Consider the following 23,149-nt stretch of genomic DNA (forward strand, 5'->3'; position numbering starts at 1 on the left):
CCGGGTGGGGTGGGGTGGGGGCTGCCGTGCCTTAATCAGCCCTGGCGGTTTACACCGCCGTCTCCTTTTAGAGATCTTATTCCATGATTTTGTAGCATCTGATCGTTTTAAGTGCACCCGGAGAGCATTCATTAGTTACCTTCAAAGGAGCGCTGTGCAGGTAGGTGACTATTAAGTTGTCCCATTTTATAGACGGGACCGCGGAGGCACCAGGAGGAAAGGTGATTATAACCAACCTGAGCGCGGGACTTGTGAGAACTCGTCTGACTGACAGCGGTCCTCAGCCCAGTCATCAACCTCCAACCGGAGGTCGCGCTCAGCGTGCCTGTCCCACGTTTCTTTATCCCTTAATTTCTAAAAACCTCCCTTAAAACATGGAGTGGAGTCCTTCCAGACCCCTGACATAGTACCCCGAAAGGTGATACTTAAAAGGCCAGAATCATTTCAGTTGTTGACTAGGGTCGGGTCACAGTAGGGACTAAATTTATTATGTCTTTTTATAAATACGTTTTCCACTGAGACCCAAAGATAGCGGATCATCAGAGCAGAGACCCTAAATGTTTGTTTAATGAGTAAGTAGAATGGAGGAGGCGAGTTCCTAGGTATCCCTAACTATTGAGCAGGTAGTATTCTAAGTTTAGGAAAATAGTCACTTTCGTACTTTTAATGAAAGTTACCTTGTAATCGTGCATATTTTAGGGGGAATACAGTAAGTAGATCACCTGTAATACTGAGACAGTACTGAGTTGGGGTGTATTTAATATAAAAGTTTGAACTTCCTGTAAATGTGAGTGTAAACCTTTATAATAATTTAGAACCGTAAAATTTGCCTCCACAGTATATATGTTTTGCCTGCAATACAGTGGGGTCAAAATGGCCTCATCAAAATACAGAATTGCTATTTTCAAAAAAGATGTTATCAAGTTGTGTGTGCAACAGATTTCCCTGATGACACCAATTACCAGATGCATTCATCTTTTTCATTTCTGGGTTGTTTGGAAATGTTATAACTGTATTATATGTGTATTGTATGTCATATTGTGTCAGTCTGTTATAACAAGCAGTTAAGAAGATATTGACCTGGTCCCCTGAAATCAGCAAGGAGGTTTATGATAAACATGAAATCCTTTTCTGAGGGAGCAATTAGAAGTAGGTAATTTTCTGTGCAGTCTGTAGCTTGAGAACAGGGGTACTACTGTGGCTACAAATATTCTACATTCCACTGCATAATAAATGCATAATCAGGAGCATATAAAGAGAGGGGGTACTCGCCTTTTGATATTTAAATGTTAAAAAGTTCCACCATTTAGCAGCCAGATCCCTTTTATGAATGGTAACTTGGAGAAAAATCAGATTTTGAGATACAGACTATTGAAGTGAAGTAAATTATCAGTTGACAAATAGAAGTTTCCCCTAGAATAGACCTTTCTAAGATGAGAAAGTAAAAATTTTTCTCCTCCTTATGCACTTAGTTTGTGTCCAGATAATGGTCCATGCCCATCTCATCCCATCCGTGAATTAATTGTACCTTGCCTCTGACCCTCACTCTAGTCCCTGATCTTCCTGCATCTTTGATTGCTGTCTTTAGGCAGAGGAAAGTTCGCTCAGGAAGGAAGGAAGGCTCAGGGAAGCTATGAGGATATCTGTTTCATATATAACATAAATTTTCCCACTCAATTTGGAAATGTACTAGTTTATATTTAAGGTCTAGTCAAAATGTCCCTTTATCAAAGCCCCAATAATGCCCACATTAAAATATCTTTATTTGGCCTTGTATACAATAAAGTGTAGAAAAAAAGAATCATATTGATGAAAACTGAGTATACTTGGTTAACAAGGTGTTTTGTTGCTGTCTTAGATTTTAGGAAATATTTGGGAAATGACATGAGTCGTAAGTCTCTTACAAAGCTAGCTGAGAATATTGGCGTGGTTACATTTTTTTTTATCTTGCTACTTTTCTCTGTAGCCAAGAGAAATATAGGAGATTATTCTAATAATAGAAGTGTCCTCAAGTTCTGTAATTTCTTTACCTTATTAGTTCACTGATGGTTTAGTAGCCTGAAAACCTTAGAAGCAACTTCAAAAAAAATTTTTTTTTTAGGAATAAAACACTTTTAATGTATTTGTCATTAAATACAATTTTGAAAGTGACAATTTAAAGAGCGATTGAGAAGAGTCCCACATCCATCATGGGCTCGTGGTTCTAATATCAGAAACAGATCAGAAAAAGCACTGAGAATACGGAAAACAAGTGTGTGTGTAGATGGCTGTGTGTTACACTACTGCACCTGCTTCAAATCCACAGCTTAAATAGCACCTTGACCAGGTGAGGCCCCGCCAGGCACACCCCCTCTCCCCTCCCCCTCTCAGGCTCCCAGCTTGCTCACTGCTGCCCAGGGCCTCCCAGGAACTGTCAGAGGTGCCTTTGAAGGCTCCCTCCCACAGTCCTGGTGAAAGTGGCCTTTCACTCCCACAGGTACACCTACTGGAGGTGGTTACAAAGCTGTTTTAGTTTGTAATTGACAAACTAAAACAGTAATGGGCCAGAAGTCACAAACACCCCTGTCCACCTCCACTAAGGGTCCAGCTTCACCTGACCTATCCTCAACCCGGACACCACCCAGGCCCTGTCCTCATAGAGGCGAGGGAGCGGGGCCCAGCCCAGGCTCCTTCCTCAAACCGGGTGTCTTGGAACCCTTCCAGTTGAGTGCCAGCCCAGCTTGCACCTGCACCCCAGGAAGCTCCCTTGGTTTCTTCCTGTTTTGGGGCTGTTTTGGTCCAGGTGGCCGCCGGGGAGAAGTCCTCTGCAGGCCCAGCCAGTGCTGGATAACAGCAGTCGGGCAGTTGTCTGGGGACTCACCCCTCCCTGGAGGTGCATGCCTCGGTCTGGGCGTGTCTGCTGTGATAGGCCTCCAGTGGGGTCTCCAGCCCCCTGCTCCCTAGTCAGGAGGCCATCAGGAGGGCAGAGCCCCTGCCTGGTCCCAGGGGGCAGCTGTGCAGGATTTGCTGAGCTCCTCTGGGCGCAGAGCAGCGTCCATGCCTGTGAGGCCTTCAGACAGGTGTGGGCGAGGCCAGCTGCTTCCCTGCCACCATGTGGTCAGACTTCCTCGGTCAAAACATTCTTTTAGAATTGCTGAGATAAGCATGATTCTTATTGTGAATGAGAATTGCCAGGCCTATTTAAAAACTTGTTGAAAAAATTTATCCAGGGAGCCAGAATTGAATTATGGACACCAATTTATTCAGCGTGCAGTGAGTAGTAGAAACTTGTGGGCCAATGATATAAGTCAATTGGGGACTGTCTACTTAAATTTTATTTCATAGGCAAAGAAATTAAAACTAAGGTAATTCTTTTGCCATATTCAGATTAGATTTTTGGTTTTAAGGTATAGCCTATTCTTTTCCAGGCCATTTGTCTTCTGGAAAAGAAGACAACTACATACACTAATAAGTTGTATAATAAATATTAATATAGCTATACCTCTTTGACTTAGAACTAGCTAAGGCTGTAGAGTCCTAAATAAAGTTTTCCCTGCTTTCGTCAGACATTACACATTTTGCTCACCAAACACCATACCCTTTCCCAACTTGCTGTGTAGCTTCTGTTATTTTCCTTGCTCAAGATGCCCATTGCTCTCCACTTGCGATGCTAAATCCTCTCTGTCCTTTAAAACCCAGATGGAACGGAGGTTACCGTTATCTAAACTTGGTATCTCTAATTTCCATTCATGTTTTTATATTTGGCTATATATGCAATCATAGTAAACAAAATATAACATTATTGCACATACTTTAAAAAATTTTTGTAACTTAACTATGCTGTATTATTCGCTATTGTGTATATTTCTGCAGCCTTTTCCTTAACATACTTTGAAATTTTTGAATATATATATATATATATATATAAGCTTTAGTTATATTGCCGCATAGTATTACATTGTCAGTGAACAAAAAAGTATTTGTCAAATCTATTGATGAACACTTGGGTTGTTTCCAATTTTTCCCTACTACCATAAAAGGTTGCTAAAATGAACATTTCTATGTGATATAACATAGGGCACATGCAAACCTAAAAGTAGGACTGCAAATCAATAGATTCATGTTTCATTTTTACCAAATCTTGCCAAATAGCTTTCCACTTTCGATGTTATCTAAATCCTCTCTATCCTTTAAGACCCAGATGGACTGTCGTTTTCCCACCTGATATTGTTAGACTTCTACATTTTCCCCAGTGTGATTAGTGTGGAATACTTCTTTTCATTTTAATTTTCCTGATTTCTGGTGAAGTTGAACACGTTTCTTATGATTGTTGGCCATTTTGGTTACCTCTTTTGGGAATTGTGCTTTCAAAGTCTTTGTTGGATATTTGTCTTACTAAAATTTTGTGTTGTAGAATTAATTGTAGATATTAACCATTTGCTTATAATATTTGTTGATCTCTTCTTTCTGTCTCTGAGTTGTCTCTTAATTTTGCTTGTATTTTCTTATACTGAAATTTAAAAAAAAATCAGTATTTTAAATTTATTAGTATAATTGTTTTTTGGAACAGTTTTATGACTCAACATGTAGTTACAACCTTGGTGAGGTTTGCAGCTTTCTACCTTTCATAAATTCTTTCTCAGTTAGGTAGGTGATAAATAAATGAAATATGCCACACAATTTATCACTGAAATACTATACATACAAATATTCATCTTTAACAAATTATGTAAAAGTTCCCTAGTTCAAAATGGCATCTAAATAGGAGACTCCAAGGGTAGCCTTTTTCTCATTTTTCATTAGTGTACTATGAAGATGTAAAATAAAATGAAAACTCACCACGAAACCAAAAAGCAAAAAACTCCTACGAACCAGGAGAAAGTGACGTTAATTAAGAACTAGATTGTCCTCTCTTGAGAGGAATTTCTCTACTTCAGCACCTGCGTATCCCTGCTCCACCCTCTTGATACAGATTGTCTGATACGGGCCAAAAGGCTTCTTTCTGCCCAATACAGTCAATTCCCTCAGATACTTAGGTCCTCTACGAACTAGCAAACCGGGAAGCCATCCCTCTCTGCCTCTATCACTGCTCGGTGAGGCAGGAACTGCTGTATTTAAATTTTCACTTTCTGTTCCCAGCAAATTCCAGGAAGCCACAAGGCAGAATGTAGGGGGTTTGTGGTGGGCATTTAGAGAAGAGAGACACAGAACCCTGGTGATAATAAATAGCAGCATTGTGGTTACAGTTGTTCTCGTGGGTCATGGCATTTCTTCCAGGGAAACAGATGGGCAGTAAACGGTGGTGCAGGATGCCCCCTCTGGAGAACAGGGTGCAGAACGGAGAACCAGGCTGTGAAGGCTGCTAGAGACAGAAAACTGGAGTGAGTGCTTTGTGTATCAGCAAACTAGTTTTTTGTATAATTTTTCCCAATTGTCTCAAAAATATATATTTTTGTATCTATTTGTTTGAATCGAGATACAAATGAGGTCTACACATTGATATCTTAAATCTCTCATGTTTCTCCTCCCTCTTTTAAAAGCTTATTTTTGTTGACAAAAAGTCATTTGTCATGTAAAATTCCCCACATTCTGTGTTTAGCTAGTTGTATCCTCACGGTACCATTTGACATGTTTCTCTAGTCTTCATAAAGTAGTTCTTGGATTTAATGCTTGATTCAGTTTGGTAAATTTTCTTAAGGATATATGGTGCTGAGTACTTCCAATTGCTTTACATCAGGAGGCACATGATGTTTGGTGGTGGTTGTGGGCTAATTGTATCCTCCCAAATTTATTTGTTGAAGAGTTAATTCCCACTTCTTCCGAATGTGACTGTATTTGGAGATAGGTCCTTTAAAGAGGTGATTAAGTTAGAATGAGGCTGTTTGGGTGGGCCCTAATCCAATCAGATTGCTATCCTTATACGTAGAGGAAATTTGGACTTGGTTGGAGTATTATCCCATACACCAAAAGCTTTTGGGTTTGAGTCCAGATCAGGGCACATACCTAGGTTGTGGGTTCAGTCCCAGGTCAGACACATATGGAAGGCAGCCAATCAATGTTTCTCTCTCACATGACATTTTTTTTCTCTCTCTACTTCCTTCCCTCCCTCTCCTTTCCCGCCTTCCCTCTCTGTCTTCCTCCTCTCTCTAAAATCAATAAGCATATCCTCAGGTAAGGGTTTTAAAAAAAGAGAAAGACATCAGGATGCATGCCTAGAGAGGAAAGATCATGTGAGGACCCATGAGAAGGCAGCCATCTAAAACCTCAGAAGAAATCAACCCAGAAGGCCCCTTGATCTCAGCTTTTTAGCCTTCAGAACTGTGAGAAAATTAATTTCTGTTGTTAAAGCCACCCAGTCTGTGGTACTTTATTATTGTAACCCTATTTAGCAAACTAATACAGTTGTCCTATTTTCAATTATGATTATTTAGTTATGACATTAAGATTGATCTTTGAATGCAGGTGGTGGCCGCTTTATATCTCTCTATATAAATGCAAATAGACCAAATGGCAGAACAACCGAACAACTGGTCGCTATGACATGTGCTGACCACCAGGGGACGTGCATGGGAACATGGTGGGCATTGGAAGCAGGTGGCAGAGTGCAGAACATGGTGGGTGTAGGCCCCAGTGGGATGGTAGAGCAGGTGAGTGGGGCACCAGACCAAGGCGGGGTGCCAGTTGCTGTCATAGGGGTGAGCCTCTGTTGGTCACTGAAAATTCTTTGCTCCTGTGTGCCACGGTCCTGCCCGGCACTCGCACCTGCTGCTGATGCCCGGCACCGGCCCTGATTGCTTGGCACTGTCAGTGGGTGCAAGCAGCGGCTGCCAGCCCTGATCGCCCCTGAGGGCTTCTCTACCTCCCCCTGCTCCTGTAGGGTGATTGGGGCAGCAGCTGCCACTTGCACCCACTGCTGGTGCCGGCCCCAATTGTTCTGCACTGTCAGTGGATGCAAGCGGGACCAGCGCCGTCAGCCTGTGGGAGCAGCAGCGGGAGTGGGGCTGCTGGCAGAGAGGGGTCCGGGGGCTGCGGCATTAGGGGCCAGGCAGGGGCACAGAGGATGGGCCGAGACCTGCCCCTGTGCCCACCAGGAACTGTGGCCTACAGTTCCTTTCAAGGTGCATGAATTCGTGCACTGGGCCACTAGTATTCATTACAAAATGCTCCCTTCTTTTATTCTAATGTTTTTAATATCAATGTTTTTCTCCAGAAATCAGGGGTTGAAAATGGTGATTATATTAATCATTCTATTTTATTAGCATGGTGAATCTATACTAAAAAATATTTTCTCACCAACTATTTGGTTACCCTGAAATAGTCTGTATAGCAAAGGTAAAATAGGTGCTCAATTTGATTTTTCCCCCTATTTATCCATTTTCAGATTCTGACATATCCAGATCACCTGAGAATTTTTAACTTGAAACTTTAGGAATTGAATTTATACTACCAGAGTGAGCCAAGGACCCTTAAACTGAGAAACTTACCTGAAAGGTATTCCTGTGCTGGTGATGTCCCTTGAGCACCTGGCAGATACAATATGAAACTGTTCTTCCTGGAGGGACAGGTCCTCAGACAAGGTCCCATCTTGTCTCAAAGCAAAGATGAGTTCATATTCCAAAATTACAAAACTCAGGGGGAAATGAGTGCGAATTAATAGACATGATTGAGAGGAAATTTAGACCCCCAGAAAATTTAAGTGAAACCAGGGGTTAGTCTTGGATTCTCTTCTTTATCCATACTCACAAGCAGATTTCTCCATTTTCGTGGCTTTAGAGAACAATCCCACTTGTTTCAACAGTCTTCAGAACTCCAGATTCTTGAATCCAGCTGTGTTAGTTCTACTTGAAAGTTGAACATGCATCTCAAATTTATATCTGAAACTGGAATCCTGATTTGCCCCTCCTATGTCACTTGAATCTTTCCACATATCAGTTGATGGCAACTCCATCCTTACAGTTGTTTATGTCAAAAATTTTAGAGCCATCTTTGATTGTTCTTTATCTTGGACCCCATATTCAATCCATCTGGAAATCCTTCAGTATATGTCCAGAGCTTGACCATTATTTACCACCGCCACTGCCGTCACCTGACCTGAGCCTTATCTTTTGGCTGGATTCCTGCAGCAATATTTTTCCATTAAAATGGAGTTTGTCTGGTAGAAGAGTTAACTGATAGTTTTCATAATCATACTTCTGCTTTATACTCAGAGAATTTTAATTAAAACTAAAGCTACTGAGCTATTGAAAAGGTGCTACCTTTTCTCATTTTTCTTTTCTAACTTTAATTATGAGTAAGTAAAAGTTTACTAGGGAGGGGGAAGAATTTGTGGAAGCACATGGTATACTAGGACAAGCATTTTGATTCACATTTTGCGCTGTGGGGTCTTGGCAGTGTTGGCTGCGATTTGGTGGGGTGTTGCTCACGGGGTGATGACAGGGTCTGTGTTCCACTTGGGGGAAGCCGAGTGTTGGTTTGTCGGCACCAGGTCCGTGGTGCCATTTATTTATTTATTTTTTATTTTTAAAAAAATATATTTTATTGATTTTTTGCAGAGAGGAAGGGAGAGGGATAGACAGTTAGAAACATTGATGAGAGAGAAACATCGATTCAGCTGCCTCCAGCACACTCCCTTTTGGGGATGTGCCTGCACCCAAGGTACATGCCCTTGACGAGAATCGAACCTGGGACCCTTAAATCCACAGGCCAACGCTCAACTGAGCCAAACTGGTTAGGGTGCCATTTATTTTTAAATAGCCAGTGCACATCATGGCAATTGCTGTGTTGAGTGTCTGCCCCCTGGTGGTCAGTGTGCATCATAGCTACTGGTCGGATGGACACTTAGCTTTTTATATTTATAGAAATGCAGGGTATTTGGTGTTGTTGTGAAGGATTATATGGACTTGAGACACTGCTAAAAAAAAAAGAGAGAGAGAGAGAGAAAGACAGCAGGATATGTGCCTGCTAAGGCACATTCTCTGGAGCTTACAATTTAGAGGAAGAAACAGATGTACACATTAGTATAGTACTGTGGTGGCACAGTGACATGAGGACTAAACAGAGGCTTAGGTAACAGATGAACTATCCAAAGGAAAGTTTTTTTTTCAGGAAAGAGAGAAAATAATACAAGTACTAGGAGCTTTAAGTCCTTTTTGAGGGGGAGGGTGAACAATGATGGGATAAATAAGTAAAGTAAATAAGCCCAAGTCTCTTAGCTTCCAGATTGGTGCTTGTTCTACGAGGAGATACCTACCTCTTTGTTGTCTCCACTATCTAGCAATCTTTTGCAGTAACCTAGTATAGCTGCCTCTATCCAACAAAAGCCTCTCTGTGTAACTGCTCTTTTTCCCAGAAGAAAAAAGGAGTTTGAAGTCAGGCCAGAATGTTTATCTTTGCTGCCACTTTCTCATTGAATCTTTTCTTTATTATTGCTACTTGACCCATCAAAAAGAATATAACTATCCAATAAGATTATGGCAAGTTAGACAACTACTTATTATTAACTTTCAGTTAAGACCACGCTTTATATTATATTAATGTATTCCACATAAAGGAATATATTTTAGCTCTTATATACCCTTCTGAGAAATCAGCCTGATAGGCATTTGGGGAAAGAAGGCTCTGACCTCAGTGTCAATTCTTAGATGTTTCCCTCTGAAAGCCCTGAGAATTTTGCCTACTCTCCTACCCACCTCTCTCCCCCTCATATACTTTCATAATACAGGTATTTGTTATTCTTTGTGTTTACTGACAAAATAGTAGGTGCTATTACTAATTACTATTACTAGTAGTAGGTGCAAATACTTACTGAATGAAGAATATCTGTAGCCTCAAAATACAACTTAAAATTGATTTTTTAAAAATCACTTGATTTCATTTTCTTCTTGCTATTGTCTCTTCTTGGTCCAATAAAAATTTATTGGCACTTTTATTTAAAATGTGTTTGTATATATCTTTAGGTTGCTCAAAAATATCCCAGAATGGCTAAATGTATCCTTTGGAACAAAACTTGTAGAATCATTATATGGTGCTTTCTAAGATTTACATGTAAATACAAATATACACACACCTTTTAGAAAAGTATATTTCATCTTTGCTCACAACTATTAATTCTGTATGAAGTATCTTTTGCTTATATTTTCTCCCTAAGAAAGTAGTATGTGACAAGTAGTATGTAAAATGAATGGGTTCTCACACTATTACTTTTATTTATCTTTAGAACGTATTCCCCCCTTTTTTTTAACCAAAGAATAGTGGCAATTAAAATGGGCAAACTAAATCAAAATACAGAAGTTACAAAATGCCTGCATTTCTTCAATTATGATTATTTTATTTTACAATTCTTAAAGATATCACTTGGATTGAAAGACTGCAGTGAGCATTCAAGACCATGTGCCTGAAGATGTTTATGAGAGAGAAAAAAGGGAAAAGGAAAAAAATTTTAAAGAATAAAGAGATGGTATTCAATTGTGTAGATTAAGAAGATGTAGGAGAGGGTAGGAAGTACCTGGCAGCTACAATAGCATCAAATTATATTACCTTTTCTCCTTAAGGTTAAATATGCATGTCTAAGAGGTCAGCGAGCCCAGGGGAGGTAGAAGGAAGGTAGATGAGAGCTGATTAGATGATGATAAGGTAGTTTAAACCATTGAATACTTTCTTACCAACAAAAGTTGGGTGCTTTCCAAGAAAGATGTATCTGGATATGAATACCAAAGGGTACTATGCAAAATCATTTAACAATTAAAAAGCTGTTGAAGTTGACTTCAACATGTTCAAACCCCAAAGTGTGTATTGGCGATTATTGAAGAAGATGGAGGTCTCTCTGTGTAACTCATTAGACAGTTCTAGAGTTAATAAATTGGAGGCCTCAATTGCCATTTTAGTTACTGCAGCTACCAAGTCTAGACTTACAGAATTGACAGCTTAATCACCTGATCCAGTCTCCTCATTGTACATATAAAGTATCTAATACCCTTGACAAAGATTGAAAGCTAATGTGAGAGGGATCCTGAATTACAAGCCACCTTTTACTAAATAATACATGTTCTAGAAGTATCTATTGAACTACATAAGGCATTTAAATTATACAGGAACCTAATAATATCTCTAAAAGCCTGTTTTAATTTTTGCTTAATATGAAGTTACTTTTTTGGTCCTAATGTGTTGTTATATAGTTCACAAACAAATGTGGTGACTTTCTCTTGCTATGAAAACTCAGTCATTTGTATTTTTGCAGTATTCCACAAACTATTGATTGCAGTGTTATTAGTACTTCCTTCCTGTGGTCTGCTTGGATTTGGGCATGTTTTACTCCAGGTCTTCTGTGTTCATAACACATTTAAATAAAAAATATCCAGCATCAGCAGGGGGAGCTGACATGGTATTAGTTCTACAGAATAATCAATATTTGTGCAGCTATTCCCAGCAGTTATTACATATGATGTTCTGTTCATGTGAACAATCACTGATCCAAAAGCCCACTTCTGCAAAACAGCTGTGGATTACTTCTGGGGTTGCTGTGTCCCTCAGAACAGTCAGATTTCTCTTACTTTAACAATATGCTGTTTCTTTATATTACAAAAGGAGTATTCCTTCTTATTTCATGGAAACATAATGTACTGAGGTGATTGATTATGCACCAGTCTAATGGCCACAAATACAGAATGGTGCTTTTACGCTAAACACACACACACACACACACACACACACACACACACACACAAACACACACACACAAAACAAAAACAAACAAACAAAAAAAACAAGATATATACACATTTTAAATTTAAATACCGATAGTGTATGGTGCCGGGGTGTTTCTCAGCATCTAGAAGGGTTCAGGAATCTGGAGAAGGGGCTGTGTGTAAATTAATAAAGAGACTAGACATGAAATATAAATTTGGAAGGCGTTTTGGGGAGCCAGAGGAGACCTAGCTTCAGTAACCAAGTTCTCTGAATCTCTGGACACCTAGCTTTTTATTAATGCAAATCGCCCTAAAGCAAAGCAGATATACATATCAAAGGTAAGGTTTGGTATACTGTAGGCATTGTCAGGTTTGCGAACTGCCTTGGCTGTCAGGCAGCAGGCAATAATATATGCAAATCTTTAGGTTTGGGGAAATGCTTTCAGCTATTCCAGCAGGCAATAATATGTATCTTCAGCCCCGCTGAAGCCCCAAGTTCCCTCAACCTTTTGATGAAACTTCTTGCATTTATGACATGCTGGAATTAGCCTCCAGCAGTATGGGTAGCATTTCTGCAGGCCATTTTCTCTCTGATTTTAGTAGTCTACCCCCTACCCCAAATCCTGCCAGAAACCAGTAGATTTATTTAACCTTACAAATACAAGAAAGGTGTATATATTTTTTAAAATATTCAAAGTTCCTTAGATAGTTCTGTCCATTTTATTTTTACTACTATCATCATTGCAACAGTAAGGCTGGTGACAGTCTGTATTTTTCTCTACAGCATCATTCCTTTATAAGAGCTAATGACTGGTTTGGTTATACATTAAATAGGAAACTCATCTCACCAGCATTAAATGTGTTCCCATTGATGTTTATTCATAGACCTCCTGCTTTCACACTAATCCTCAGCAGACTTAAGGGCTCCAGATGTTGCATCATTTAGGTGTAGTAACATGGCATTGAGAGTCAAGGCTGACATTATCCCTTATCTGTAGTGCAGTTTCATTAGTTTTTTCTTTAAAAAAGAAAAAAAAAAAGACCAAATTTAGAAATATTATTTGCTCTGAGATGGTTTGAACTGGCTAAATCAGTTTAGTGTTTAATATTCTAATTAAATATGCATTGTTCCTTTCACATTTTTACCAATTTTACCTCCCTTGGCTTTTTATCTTGTACAGTGGGGCCTTGACTTACGAGTTTAATTCGTTCGGTGACGGAGCTCGTAACTCAAATTACTCGTATGTCAAATCAACAGTGAACGAGTGAGACACGTGATGCTGGGCTGATGTTGTGGCGTTCACTGTGACGTTCGCTGCGCCAACTAGCGGTGGGGTATCTGAAGCTGGCTCGTAACCCGAATTTTAGCTCGCAACTCAAAGCAAAAAATCGGCCGAGAGATGGCTTGTATCTTGAAAAACTCGTTAGTCGGGACACTCGTAAGTCAAGGCCCCACTGTATTTACCTTCCAATTTTTAAAGAAATGTACAGATAATTGATAAGGGAACTTCAAATTTTTTGGCCATTTTATTTTCTTTCTTGTTCATTTGTAAATGACTTTTACCTTTTTTTAAAAAAATACATTTTTATTGATTTCAGAGAGAAAGGGAAAGAGAGATAGAAAGGTAAATGATGAGAGAGAATCATTGATTGGCTGCCTCCTGCATGCCCCCCACTGGGGATTGAGCCTGTAACCCAGGTATGTGCTCTGACCAGGAATCAAACCTAGGTCAACGCTCAACTACAGAGCCACACTGGTCGGGCATGACTTTTACCTTTTGAGAAATTATCAACTCAGTATTTTTCTCTTTTATACCAGAGCTTTTATTCTATGCCTTCTGTAACAGAAAAGATACACAATAAAACAGCATTTTAATAATGTCAAAATTGAGAAGCTTAGGTTCTTTCGGTACTATTATGGAGTGAATTGTGTTGTGCCCCACCCCCCTCACCACCAAATCCATATGTTGAAGCCCTAACCCCCATATGCTGGTATTTGGAGATAGGCTCCTAAGGGGAGTAATTAAGTTAAAATGAAGTCATAAGGGTGGGATGCCAATCTAATAGGACCGTTGTCATTATAAGAACAGGAAGAGGGCAGAAGTGCACATGCACAGAGGAAAGGCCATGTGAAGACTCAGAGATAAGCAGCTGTCTACAAAGTAGGAAGAGAGCCCTCGCTAGAACCCCAAACTTTTGGCCCCCCCGATCTCAGATTTCTAGCTTCCAGAGCTGTGAGAAAACAAGTTTCTGTTCTTTAAGCCACCCAGTCTGTGGTATTCCGTTACAGCAGCCTAAGTAAACTAATACAGGTATCATACTGACAAGATATAAATTTTTCTTTAAGGAAACCAATGTTGTCAAATTTCAAAGGAAAAGCTATTTTTAATGATCTCAATAGCCAAGACAAATGCAAACTTGCCCTTTTCAGTTAACAAATATTAATAACTTTGAGCATATGTTAGTATTAGACATCAAAATAACTATTTTTAATCAACCGAATTTCATTTTAGAGCAGTTTTAGCTTTAAAACATTGATCAGAGCCCTAGCCAGTTTGGCTCAGTAGATAGAGCATCGGCCTGTGGACAGAAGTGTCCCAGGTTCGATTCCGGTCAAGGGCACATGCCTGGGTTGTGGGCTTAGTCCAATGTGCAGGAGGCAGCCAATCAATGATTCCCTCTCATCATTGATGTTTCTATCTCTTCCTCTCCCTTCCTCTCTGAAATCAATAAAAATATACTTTAAACACAAAGAAAAAGCATTGATCAGAAATCTCCCATATAATCCCTCTTACACAGTTTTTCCTATTTATTATTAACATCTTGTGTTAGTGTGATACATTTTTTACAATTGATGGATTAATACAGGCTGGGGCAAAAGTAGGTTTATAGTTCATATGGAAAATAATAGAATAATTAATAAATAAATAATACAAAAATAAACTGTTTTAGGTACTCACAACTGCTTTTGTCCCACCTTATATTGATGTATTATTTTAATCTAAAGTTCTTAGTTTACATTAGGGCTCAGTCTTTGTGTTATATAGTTTTAGAACTTTTAGCAAATGTATTATGTCATTAATTCTCCACTATAGTAACATAAACTAAAATCCTCCGATGTTCAACCTATTTTCCCCTCCCTGTCTCTCTACCCAAATAATTAGATGTTCATGTATGAAGATAATGAAATTGCTGGAAAATACTAATTTAAAATTGTTTTTCTTTATTATTCTGATAGAAAAGTTAGAATATTCACATTCAAAGTTCTGTGAAATACAAAATTACAAAGCTGTTGTCCTGATGACTTATAAGAACTTTAATATCGTAACTTGTGATCCAAAACTTGAATTTTTGCAGCTTGAGGTGTGAAGCTTCTTGCAGAGCATAACTTTGCCCTTTTGGGCTCCAGAAAGGCCAGCAGCCTCCCCCGGGCTGATTGTACTGTTTGATAAATCGTACTCCTGTGTCATTGTTAAGTAATACTCCCTGTACTATGATTGTGTGATCAAAGACAGCCTTTTTGTTCTATGGGCCTGAGTTGAAACTAGGACTTGCCAAAATAAGCATGAGACTGAATTCATTTATTATTTATTTTCTAGAGGCCCGCTGTACGAATTTGTGCATGGGAGGGGACCCTCGGCCTGGCCAGTAATCGGGGCGGCCGGCCGGGGAAGGCACCACAGGAGGTTGGCTGGCTGGCCGGGACGGGGGTGGGGGTTGACCAGCAGTGGAAGGTTGGCTGTGGGAGTGCACTGACCACCAGGGGGCAGCTCCTGCATTGAGCGTCTGCCCCCTAGTGGTCAGTGCGCGTCATAGCTACCGTCTGGTCATCCGGTCGTCCAGGCATAACGGTCACTTAGGCTTTTATATATATAGATTGTACTCACCTCACGACCCAACTTGCTTGTTCACTGGGTCAGACAACTATTGAGAGTCAAAATGCACCCACCAATCAGAAATGATGGAGTTTATGGTCTTGTTGCCCCTAGCAACCCATCTCTTTGATCAACAGCTCCTAGCAACTTTTGCCTTTATAAACTCTGAGATGCCCCCTCCATTTTGGAACATATTCCCAGTTCATACTGAGAATATGAAGGACTTCATTTTTCAGTTTTCAAATCCTTACCTAAATATACTCTCTTTAAAAAGGTATCTCCAGATTTTTGTTTACAGTCCCGATGTGAGAGGTTTACTTTATGTTAAATATTTCTGCCTTGGCCTATTCCCAACTGTTCAGGATTTGTATTCCAAAAGTCTTCATTCACATTTAACCATTTCTTCAGTGGTAAATGGGCTGGGACTGCTTATCCACATATAAACTGATATTTGATTCATGTCACTTTCATAGTCAGAGAGCAGCAGGGACACATTCCTGTATCTCCATTCTCCAGTGTTTCCTTGGTGATAAGTAATCCCCCTGTAGGCAGAGGAACACACAGCTCTGATTTCTTGTCCCATTGCAGTTCCTTGACTTCCACCTATCATGACAAACTGACCTTGGGTCCAGGACCAGATGATGAAAGTTGTCCCTGTAGGCATTGCTCCATGTTGAGCATTCTTTATCCACTGTTTTCACACACAGACAGGCATGGGCATGGGGCACAGATGAGGGGCGTAGGGCACAGACACACACAGAAGGCTAACTAACATTACTGCAAGTTTTTACAGTAAGCACTGAGTTTCATCAAAAGTTTTGTTTTGCATCTTTTTAAGTGGCCATGTGTTTTTTCTTTTAATAATTTTGGTGTGTGTGTGTGTGTGTGTGTGTGTGTGTGTGTGTGTGTGTTTGAATGAAACACCCTTGAATTTCTAGAAATGAATTTATATGGCCAAAATGTGTTATTCTTTTAATTTTTTGATCAATTCTGTTGGCTAATATTTTACTTAGGATTTTATTATCTATGTTCATGAATATATTGGTATGTAATTTTTTTTACTCTCCTTGCCTAATTTTATATCTCCTTGTCTAATTAATACACAAGGTTATATTTGTGGAGTTAGTTTTCCTATTATATGTTCTGGGCCACAATTATATAAGTTACAAAGACTGTTCATTTCTTAAAGGATAGGTAAAATTTTCCAATTATATAAATTTTGCCTGGGCCTCTCTTTATTTTTTATGGGTTTTGAAGAAAATATTTCAATTCTATTTTAATTTTTAAAGTTTTTTGGTTTATTTTTGTTTTCTAATTTTAGATTAATTTTAATAGTTTATAATTTTGTCCACTATATCTCATTTATATCCATGAATTACAAAGAAGAGGTAAGCAAAATTGGAGACCCAGGAGTATGGAATTAGACCTCTGATATTTTATCAGAAAAAGTAGTAAATAGCAAAAGGTACATGAAGGAATGAAAATTCTTCATGGAGGTTATAATTCCAGTAGCTGGCTTTATAGAAAATTCAACCAATTTGTTATAAATATGTTTTTCCATAGAGACACATCTATTCTTAAATATTTTAAAGGATATTGGTAGGAAATAAGATTTTCGTAGTCATCACTTTTGGGACAGTTGTTTTGCGTAAACTAGCAGTTCTCAAAATGTGGTTCATGGCCCCAGTGTCTCTAATCCTTCAGAAAATTCAGCTCACACTGGTTTCTTGGTAATACTAAGATGCTATTTGCACTTTTTATTTTACTGTGTTGACATTTTCATTAATAATACAAAAGCAATAATGAGTAAAACTTCTGGTCCCTTCACAGAATCATGACAGTGGTGACAAAGTCTATCAGTAGTCATTTGACTCTTCACACATGCAGTTAAAAAACGGTTTGTTGCCCTGGCCAGTGTGGTTCAGTTGGTTGGAGTGTCGTCCCATACACCCAAAGGTTGTGGGTTTTATTCCCAGTCAGAGCCCATACTTGGGTTGTGGGTTCCTTCTTCGGTTGGGTTGCACACGAGAGACAACTGATTGATGTTTCTCTCTCTCCCTCTCCCTTCCTTTTTCTCTAAATTCCTGTACCATATTCAACCTCTTCTTTTAATAAAAGTTCTCTGACAGAAGCCACTGCAGCTTTCCCGTAAATATATCACTATTGGGTAACTGATAGTTCTCCTTTCAATCTCAGTTATGTATAAGCTTAGGTTTATTTCTTCCCTTGAACTTCTCAGGTCCCTGAAAAAGGACTTCTATTTGGTTTGTCCCATTAGTTGGGAGACATACTGAACACTTGGTATGGGGATAAAACTTTTTTGTAAGTTGAGCTTTCTGCCAGACCTTGTTAATTTGATTACAACAAACATTGGTTGAGTGTCTTTTTTTTTTTGGTACCAGAGATACTATGTCTGATTGTAAGAATAGAGAGACAGTGATCGCCAACCGGTGGTCTGCGGACCATTGGTGGTCTGTGAGGTCCGAAAGGTGACCGCTGGAATAGAATATGGTGCTTTTTAGGAGCTCACAATTAAATCAGTAAGACACCAATACACACAGATAAGTGTGATACAGCATGACCAGTGCTTCTGTACAGGTGTCTTCAATTACTGTGGGAGTAATTTTTTTTTCTGGGGAGCATCTGTAAAAGAAAAATTTGAGCTAAGGTGGGTTCTGAAGATGTTAGCAGATACAGAACTGCTGCCTAGCAACCTGAAGGTCAGAGCTAGATTGGCTGCAACAGGGGCATGCTGTGCTCTCTCAGGCAGAGTTCCTTAAATCCTTCCTTTAAATGTGGTGAAGATCCATCTGTGTTTCTTCTCTTGTAGTCCTTATAGCTGTTGCATTGTAGTTCATTGTTTCTGTAGTGCATCTCTGTCCTCACCCTGACCACACTCTGGAATCACCTGGGATACTTCTTTAAAGTGCCCATTCCTAACTTCCTCCTCATCTCAAGAATAAGTCAAAATGTCTAGGGGTAGGGCCTAAGCATCACTATTTCTTAAAGCTTCCTAAGTGAGTCTAATGGGCTAGGGTAGAAACTATTGATGCTATAGCACAGCAAGCACTTCTGTGACAGAAAATACGGTTTATTCATCTTTGGGCCCCTGGAGTTGGACTTACTGTGGCATATGGTTAGCTCTTTGTAAATGTTCGCTGAATGAATGAAAAATGGAAGAGCTAACAAATGAGGAAATGTGGCTAGGAACAAGGCAGTAGACTCTTGTGGGTAGCTTAATAAATGAACATTTCCTTTCTTTATAATGAATAGTTAGCAGGCCAATTATTGAATAGACTGCATCTATTTTGGAATCCTTATTAGTGTGAAACTGTTTTTATAAATTGGTCTAAATCACAGCATTGCTATCAAATATCAGGTATAAAATAGACTATAAAATTGGTAGATCTGTTCTCTTAAGTTTATTTGTTTGACTACACATGCCACAAGATGTAGTACAGTTAACTGTTCCACTGAGTACAATATACAATCCCTTGAATTCAGCATAAGGGATTTTTGCCATCAATTTGATTAAAGTAAGTAAGTTTCAATTTTCACAAAATTAACCACAACTCAATAAATCTTATATTTAAAATGTAATGCTGTGGCTATTCAAAATGTCTTATTTACAGGAATATTTGTACTTCTTTGTTATGACTCTTTTAAAGCCCCTGGCCAGTGTGGTTCAGTTGGTTGGAGTGTCGTCCCATACACCCAAAGGTTGTGGGTTTTATTCCCAGTCAGAGCCCATACTTGGGTTGTGGGTTCCTTCTTCGGTTGGGTTGCACACGAGAGACAACTGATTGATGTTTCTCTCTCTCCCTCTCCCTTCCTTTTTCTCTAAATTCCTGTACCATATTCAACCTCTTCTTTTAATAAAAGTTCTCTGACAGAAGCCACTGCAGCTTTCCCGTAAATATATCACTATTGGGTAACTGATAGTTCTCCTTTCAATCTCAGTTATGTATAAGCTTAGGTTTATTTCTTCCCTTGAACTTCTCAGGTCCCTGAAAAAGGACTTCTATTTGGTTTGTCCCATTAGTTGGGAGACATACTGAACACTTGGTATGGGGATAAAACTTTTTTGTAAGTTGAGCTTTCTGCCAGACCTTGTTAATTTGATTACAACAAACATTGGTTGAGTGTCTTTTTTTTTTTGGTACCAGAGATACTATGTCTGATTGTAAGAATAGAGAGACAGTGATCGCCAACCGGTGGTCTGCGGACCATTGGTGGTCTGTGAGGTCCGAAAGGTGACCGCTGGAATAGAATATGGTGCTTTTTAGGAGCTCACAATTAAATCAGTAAGACACCAATACACACAGATAAGTGTGATACAGCATGACCAGTGCTTCTGTACAGGTGTCTTCAATTACTGTGGGAGTAATTTTTTTTTCTGGGGAGCATCTGTAAAAGAAAAATTTGAGCTAAGGTGGGTTCTGAAGATGTTAGCAGATACAGAACTGCTGCCTAGCAACCTGAAGGTCAGAGCTAGATTGGCTGCAACAGGGGCATGCTGTGCTCTCTCAGGCAGAGTTCCTTAAATCCTTCCTTTAAATGTGGTGAAGATCCATCTGTGTTTCTTCTCTTGTAGTCCTTATAGCTGTTGCATTGTAGTTCATTGTTTCTGTAGTGCATCTCTGTCCTCACCCTGACCACACTCTGGAATCACCTGGGATACTTCTTTAAAGTGCCCATTCCTAACTTCCTCCTCATCTCAAGAATAAGTCAAAATGTCTAGGGGTAGGGCCTAAGCATCACTATTTCTTAAAGCTTCCTAAGTGAGTCTAATGGGCTAGGGTAGAAACTATTGATGCTATAGCACAGCAAGCACTTCTGTGACAGAAAATACGGTTTATTCATCTTTGGGCCCCTGGAGTTGGACTTACTGTGGCATATGGTTAGCTCTTTGTAAATGTTCGCTGAATGAATGAAAAATGGAAGAGCTAACAAATGAGGAAATGTGGCTAGGAACAAGGCAGTAGACTCTTGTGGGTAGCTTAATAAATGAACATTTCCTTTCTTTATAATGAATAGTTAGCAGGCCAATTATTGAATAGACTGCATCTATTTTGGAATCCTTATTAGTGTGAAACTGTTTTTATAAATTGGTCTAAATCACAGCATTGCTATCAAATATCAGGTATAAAATAGACTATAAAATTGGTAGATCTGTTCTCTTAAGTTTATTTGTTTGACTACACATGCCACAAGATGTAGTACAGTTAACTGTTCCACTGAGTACAATATACAATCCCTTGAATTCAGCATAAGGGATTTTTGCCATCAATTTGATTAAAGTAAGTAAGTTTCAATTTTCACAAAATTAACCACAACTCAATAAATCTTATATTTAAAATGTAATGCTGTGGCTATTCAAAATGTCTTATTTACAGGAATATTTGTACTTCTTTGTTATGACTCTTTTAAAGCCACTGCAATAACTTATTTGACCTTCAACAGTTGCCTTTTACCACTTTTAGTAACAGATGGAAAGAAACTGTTCTGCAAAAATAAAGTCAGCTGGGAGTTACTAACACAGTGCATCATCATAATACTGAAACGGAATTTCCAATCCCAGACCTTGTTTACAGAGTGTTAGTAACCTAAACTCTGGTAACTAGTAGGTACCTCAATAAATAATAATTCCCTTCCTTCTGCTCCATATGTAGCTAATGCTGTACAAAGGGTTTAGAAAATCAAGTTTAATGTGACAGTTTAGCATTCTAACATTAATTTATTTCCCCACAGATGAAAAGAAGTAAAGAAGTGATAACTGAAAATCATAATCAAGAAGAAATAAATGTTCTTCGGTGTTGGAAATGTAGAAAATGTATAGCACGTTCTGGTTGTTTCATGAACTATCTTGAGAATCAAGTGACTAAGGTCAGTACCGCTAACTCTAGTTTTAGTTTCCTAGTTTAGGAATGGTGTGGCCACCCACACGGGCACACATTTCCCTCCACGCCCGACTTAGCTTTACCTACTAAAAACATTTCAAAGTGCTATTCAAAAGGCATCCCACCTTCCCCAGTTACTTAATTTTACCTTTAGCTGCTCACATTAACATGACCTTAAAGTTTCAAGTGTAATATCATAGACATAAGTTAAGGTAATAATAGTCCATATTTTTATCCCTACCAGGAGTGAATCTTACTCATCACCAAACAATTAAATTCAAGATCCTATTAAGAAATGGAAAACCTATTGTATTGTATTTTTTGAGGATTCACTATGAGCCTAGAAGAGAAAGTTCGTGTATAATCAAAAAGTCAATAGAAACACCTGAATAATATTCAAAAAGTGTTACCTGGTTGCCCTGATAAAAATAAATGTTTCTATATGGTTTTTTTAGTTGATTTTGAGAGAGAGAGAGAGAGAGAGAGAGAGAGAGAGAGAGATAGATATCAATTGGTTGCCTCCTGTATGCACCCCAACCAGAGATCAACCCGCAACCTGAGTATGTGCCCTAACCAGGAATCGGACCTGCAACTTTTTTGGTGTATAGGACAATGCAGCCACACTGGCCAGGGCTAAAAATAAATGTTTTTAATTCAACAAAAGTAAAATCCCTAAACTTCCCTAAGAGCAATATCTAAGAGGTGTAAAATAGACAGCAATCCATGGATCTTACAGGGAATTCTCACTTCAACAGAGAGAGTGGCTGTGGTCACCTATCATTGTTTTCTTTCTCTTCTTTGAGAGACACTTGGGCTTTGTGTGTTTTGCCTCAGCCACATTTGATCATGGTTATTTCCTTTTCACTCTAACATCGTCTCATTGTCTGAGGCTATTTGTGTTTTCTGTAAAATGTCTTTTTTTCTTGCCTGCTTTCCTATTAGGTAGTTTTGTTTTTATTTTTGGAAGTTCTTTATTCTAAATACTAATCCCTTGTTGTTTATTGTATTGGCAAATAGCTTTTGCCAGTTTATATAACTTATATTTCTCTCTTTATGGTCTTTTTGATGAATAGTTCATAACATAATATAGATGAATTTATTAATCATGCCCTTTATGTTTTTTACTTTTTGTTAAGAAATCCTTCTGTACCCAGAGGGGAAGATTTTTTTTTCGTTTCCATCTACTGAATACCAAATTTGAGATAGGCAGGTTTCTGGCTGTGCTGTCCTGAGCAACAGGTTTATGTTTCATTTACCCTGATGCTGACATTACAACCCAGCTTTATGTAGGGATTCCCCCTTTGGGTCTCCCTACCCTGAGCAAACCCTGGACTTCTTCTTCATATGTTCCATACCCTGTCAGATATGAAATGGCTCTCAGAACAGCATTGAGGATTAGAAAGCTGGGAAACAGCATCCATAGTTTTTGTCTCCAGGACCGTATTCCTTTATCCTGGCCCCGTGCCAGGAAATGGGAGTCTCACACTCTGCCTCTCAGCCCCCACAAAGCTAGGAACTGGGCACTGGAGTTACTGTAACTTTTGCTGCACAATAACCAAGTGCTTCCAAAAACAAGTTTGCCTGAAGTCAGCACAGATAGTCATTGCTTCTGCTTCTATAGTATTGAGCAGGTGCATCAGCTTGGTGGAAGCTAGGCCATGTGTGGAACTTGAGCTGAAAGGAAATCTGGGACATTTGAGCTTTAGTTTTC

At 39.1% G+C, this 23,149-nt stretch overlaps 1 protein-coding gene across 2 annotated transcripts in view; it reads left to right on the forward strand.

The window, feature by feature from the left end:
- The window catches only part of RNF180 (ring finger protein 180), a 119,148-nt gene that overhangs the window by 24,070 nt on the left and 71,929 nt on the right, over positions 1-23,149 (forward strand). For both annotated transcript variants that reach the window (XM_014548951.1, XM_005857928.2), the window contains exon 2: positions 21,290-21,424. In XM_014548951.1, the coding sequence (XP_014404437.1) occupies positions 21,290-21,424 (135 nt within the window). The remainder of the gene's footprint in view (positions 1-21,289; positions 21,425-23,149) is intronic.

This window comes from Myotis brandtii, unplaced genomic scaffold, assembly GCF_000412655.1.
Source record: "Myotis brandtii unplaced genomic scaffold, ASM41265v1 scaffold115, whole genome shotgun sequence".
Classification (NCBI taxonomy): Eukaryota; Metazoa; Chordata; class Mammalia; order Chiroptera; family Vespertilionidae; genus Myotis; species Myotis brandtii.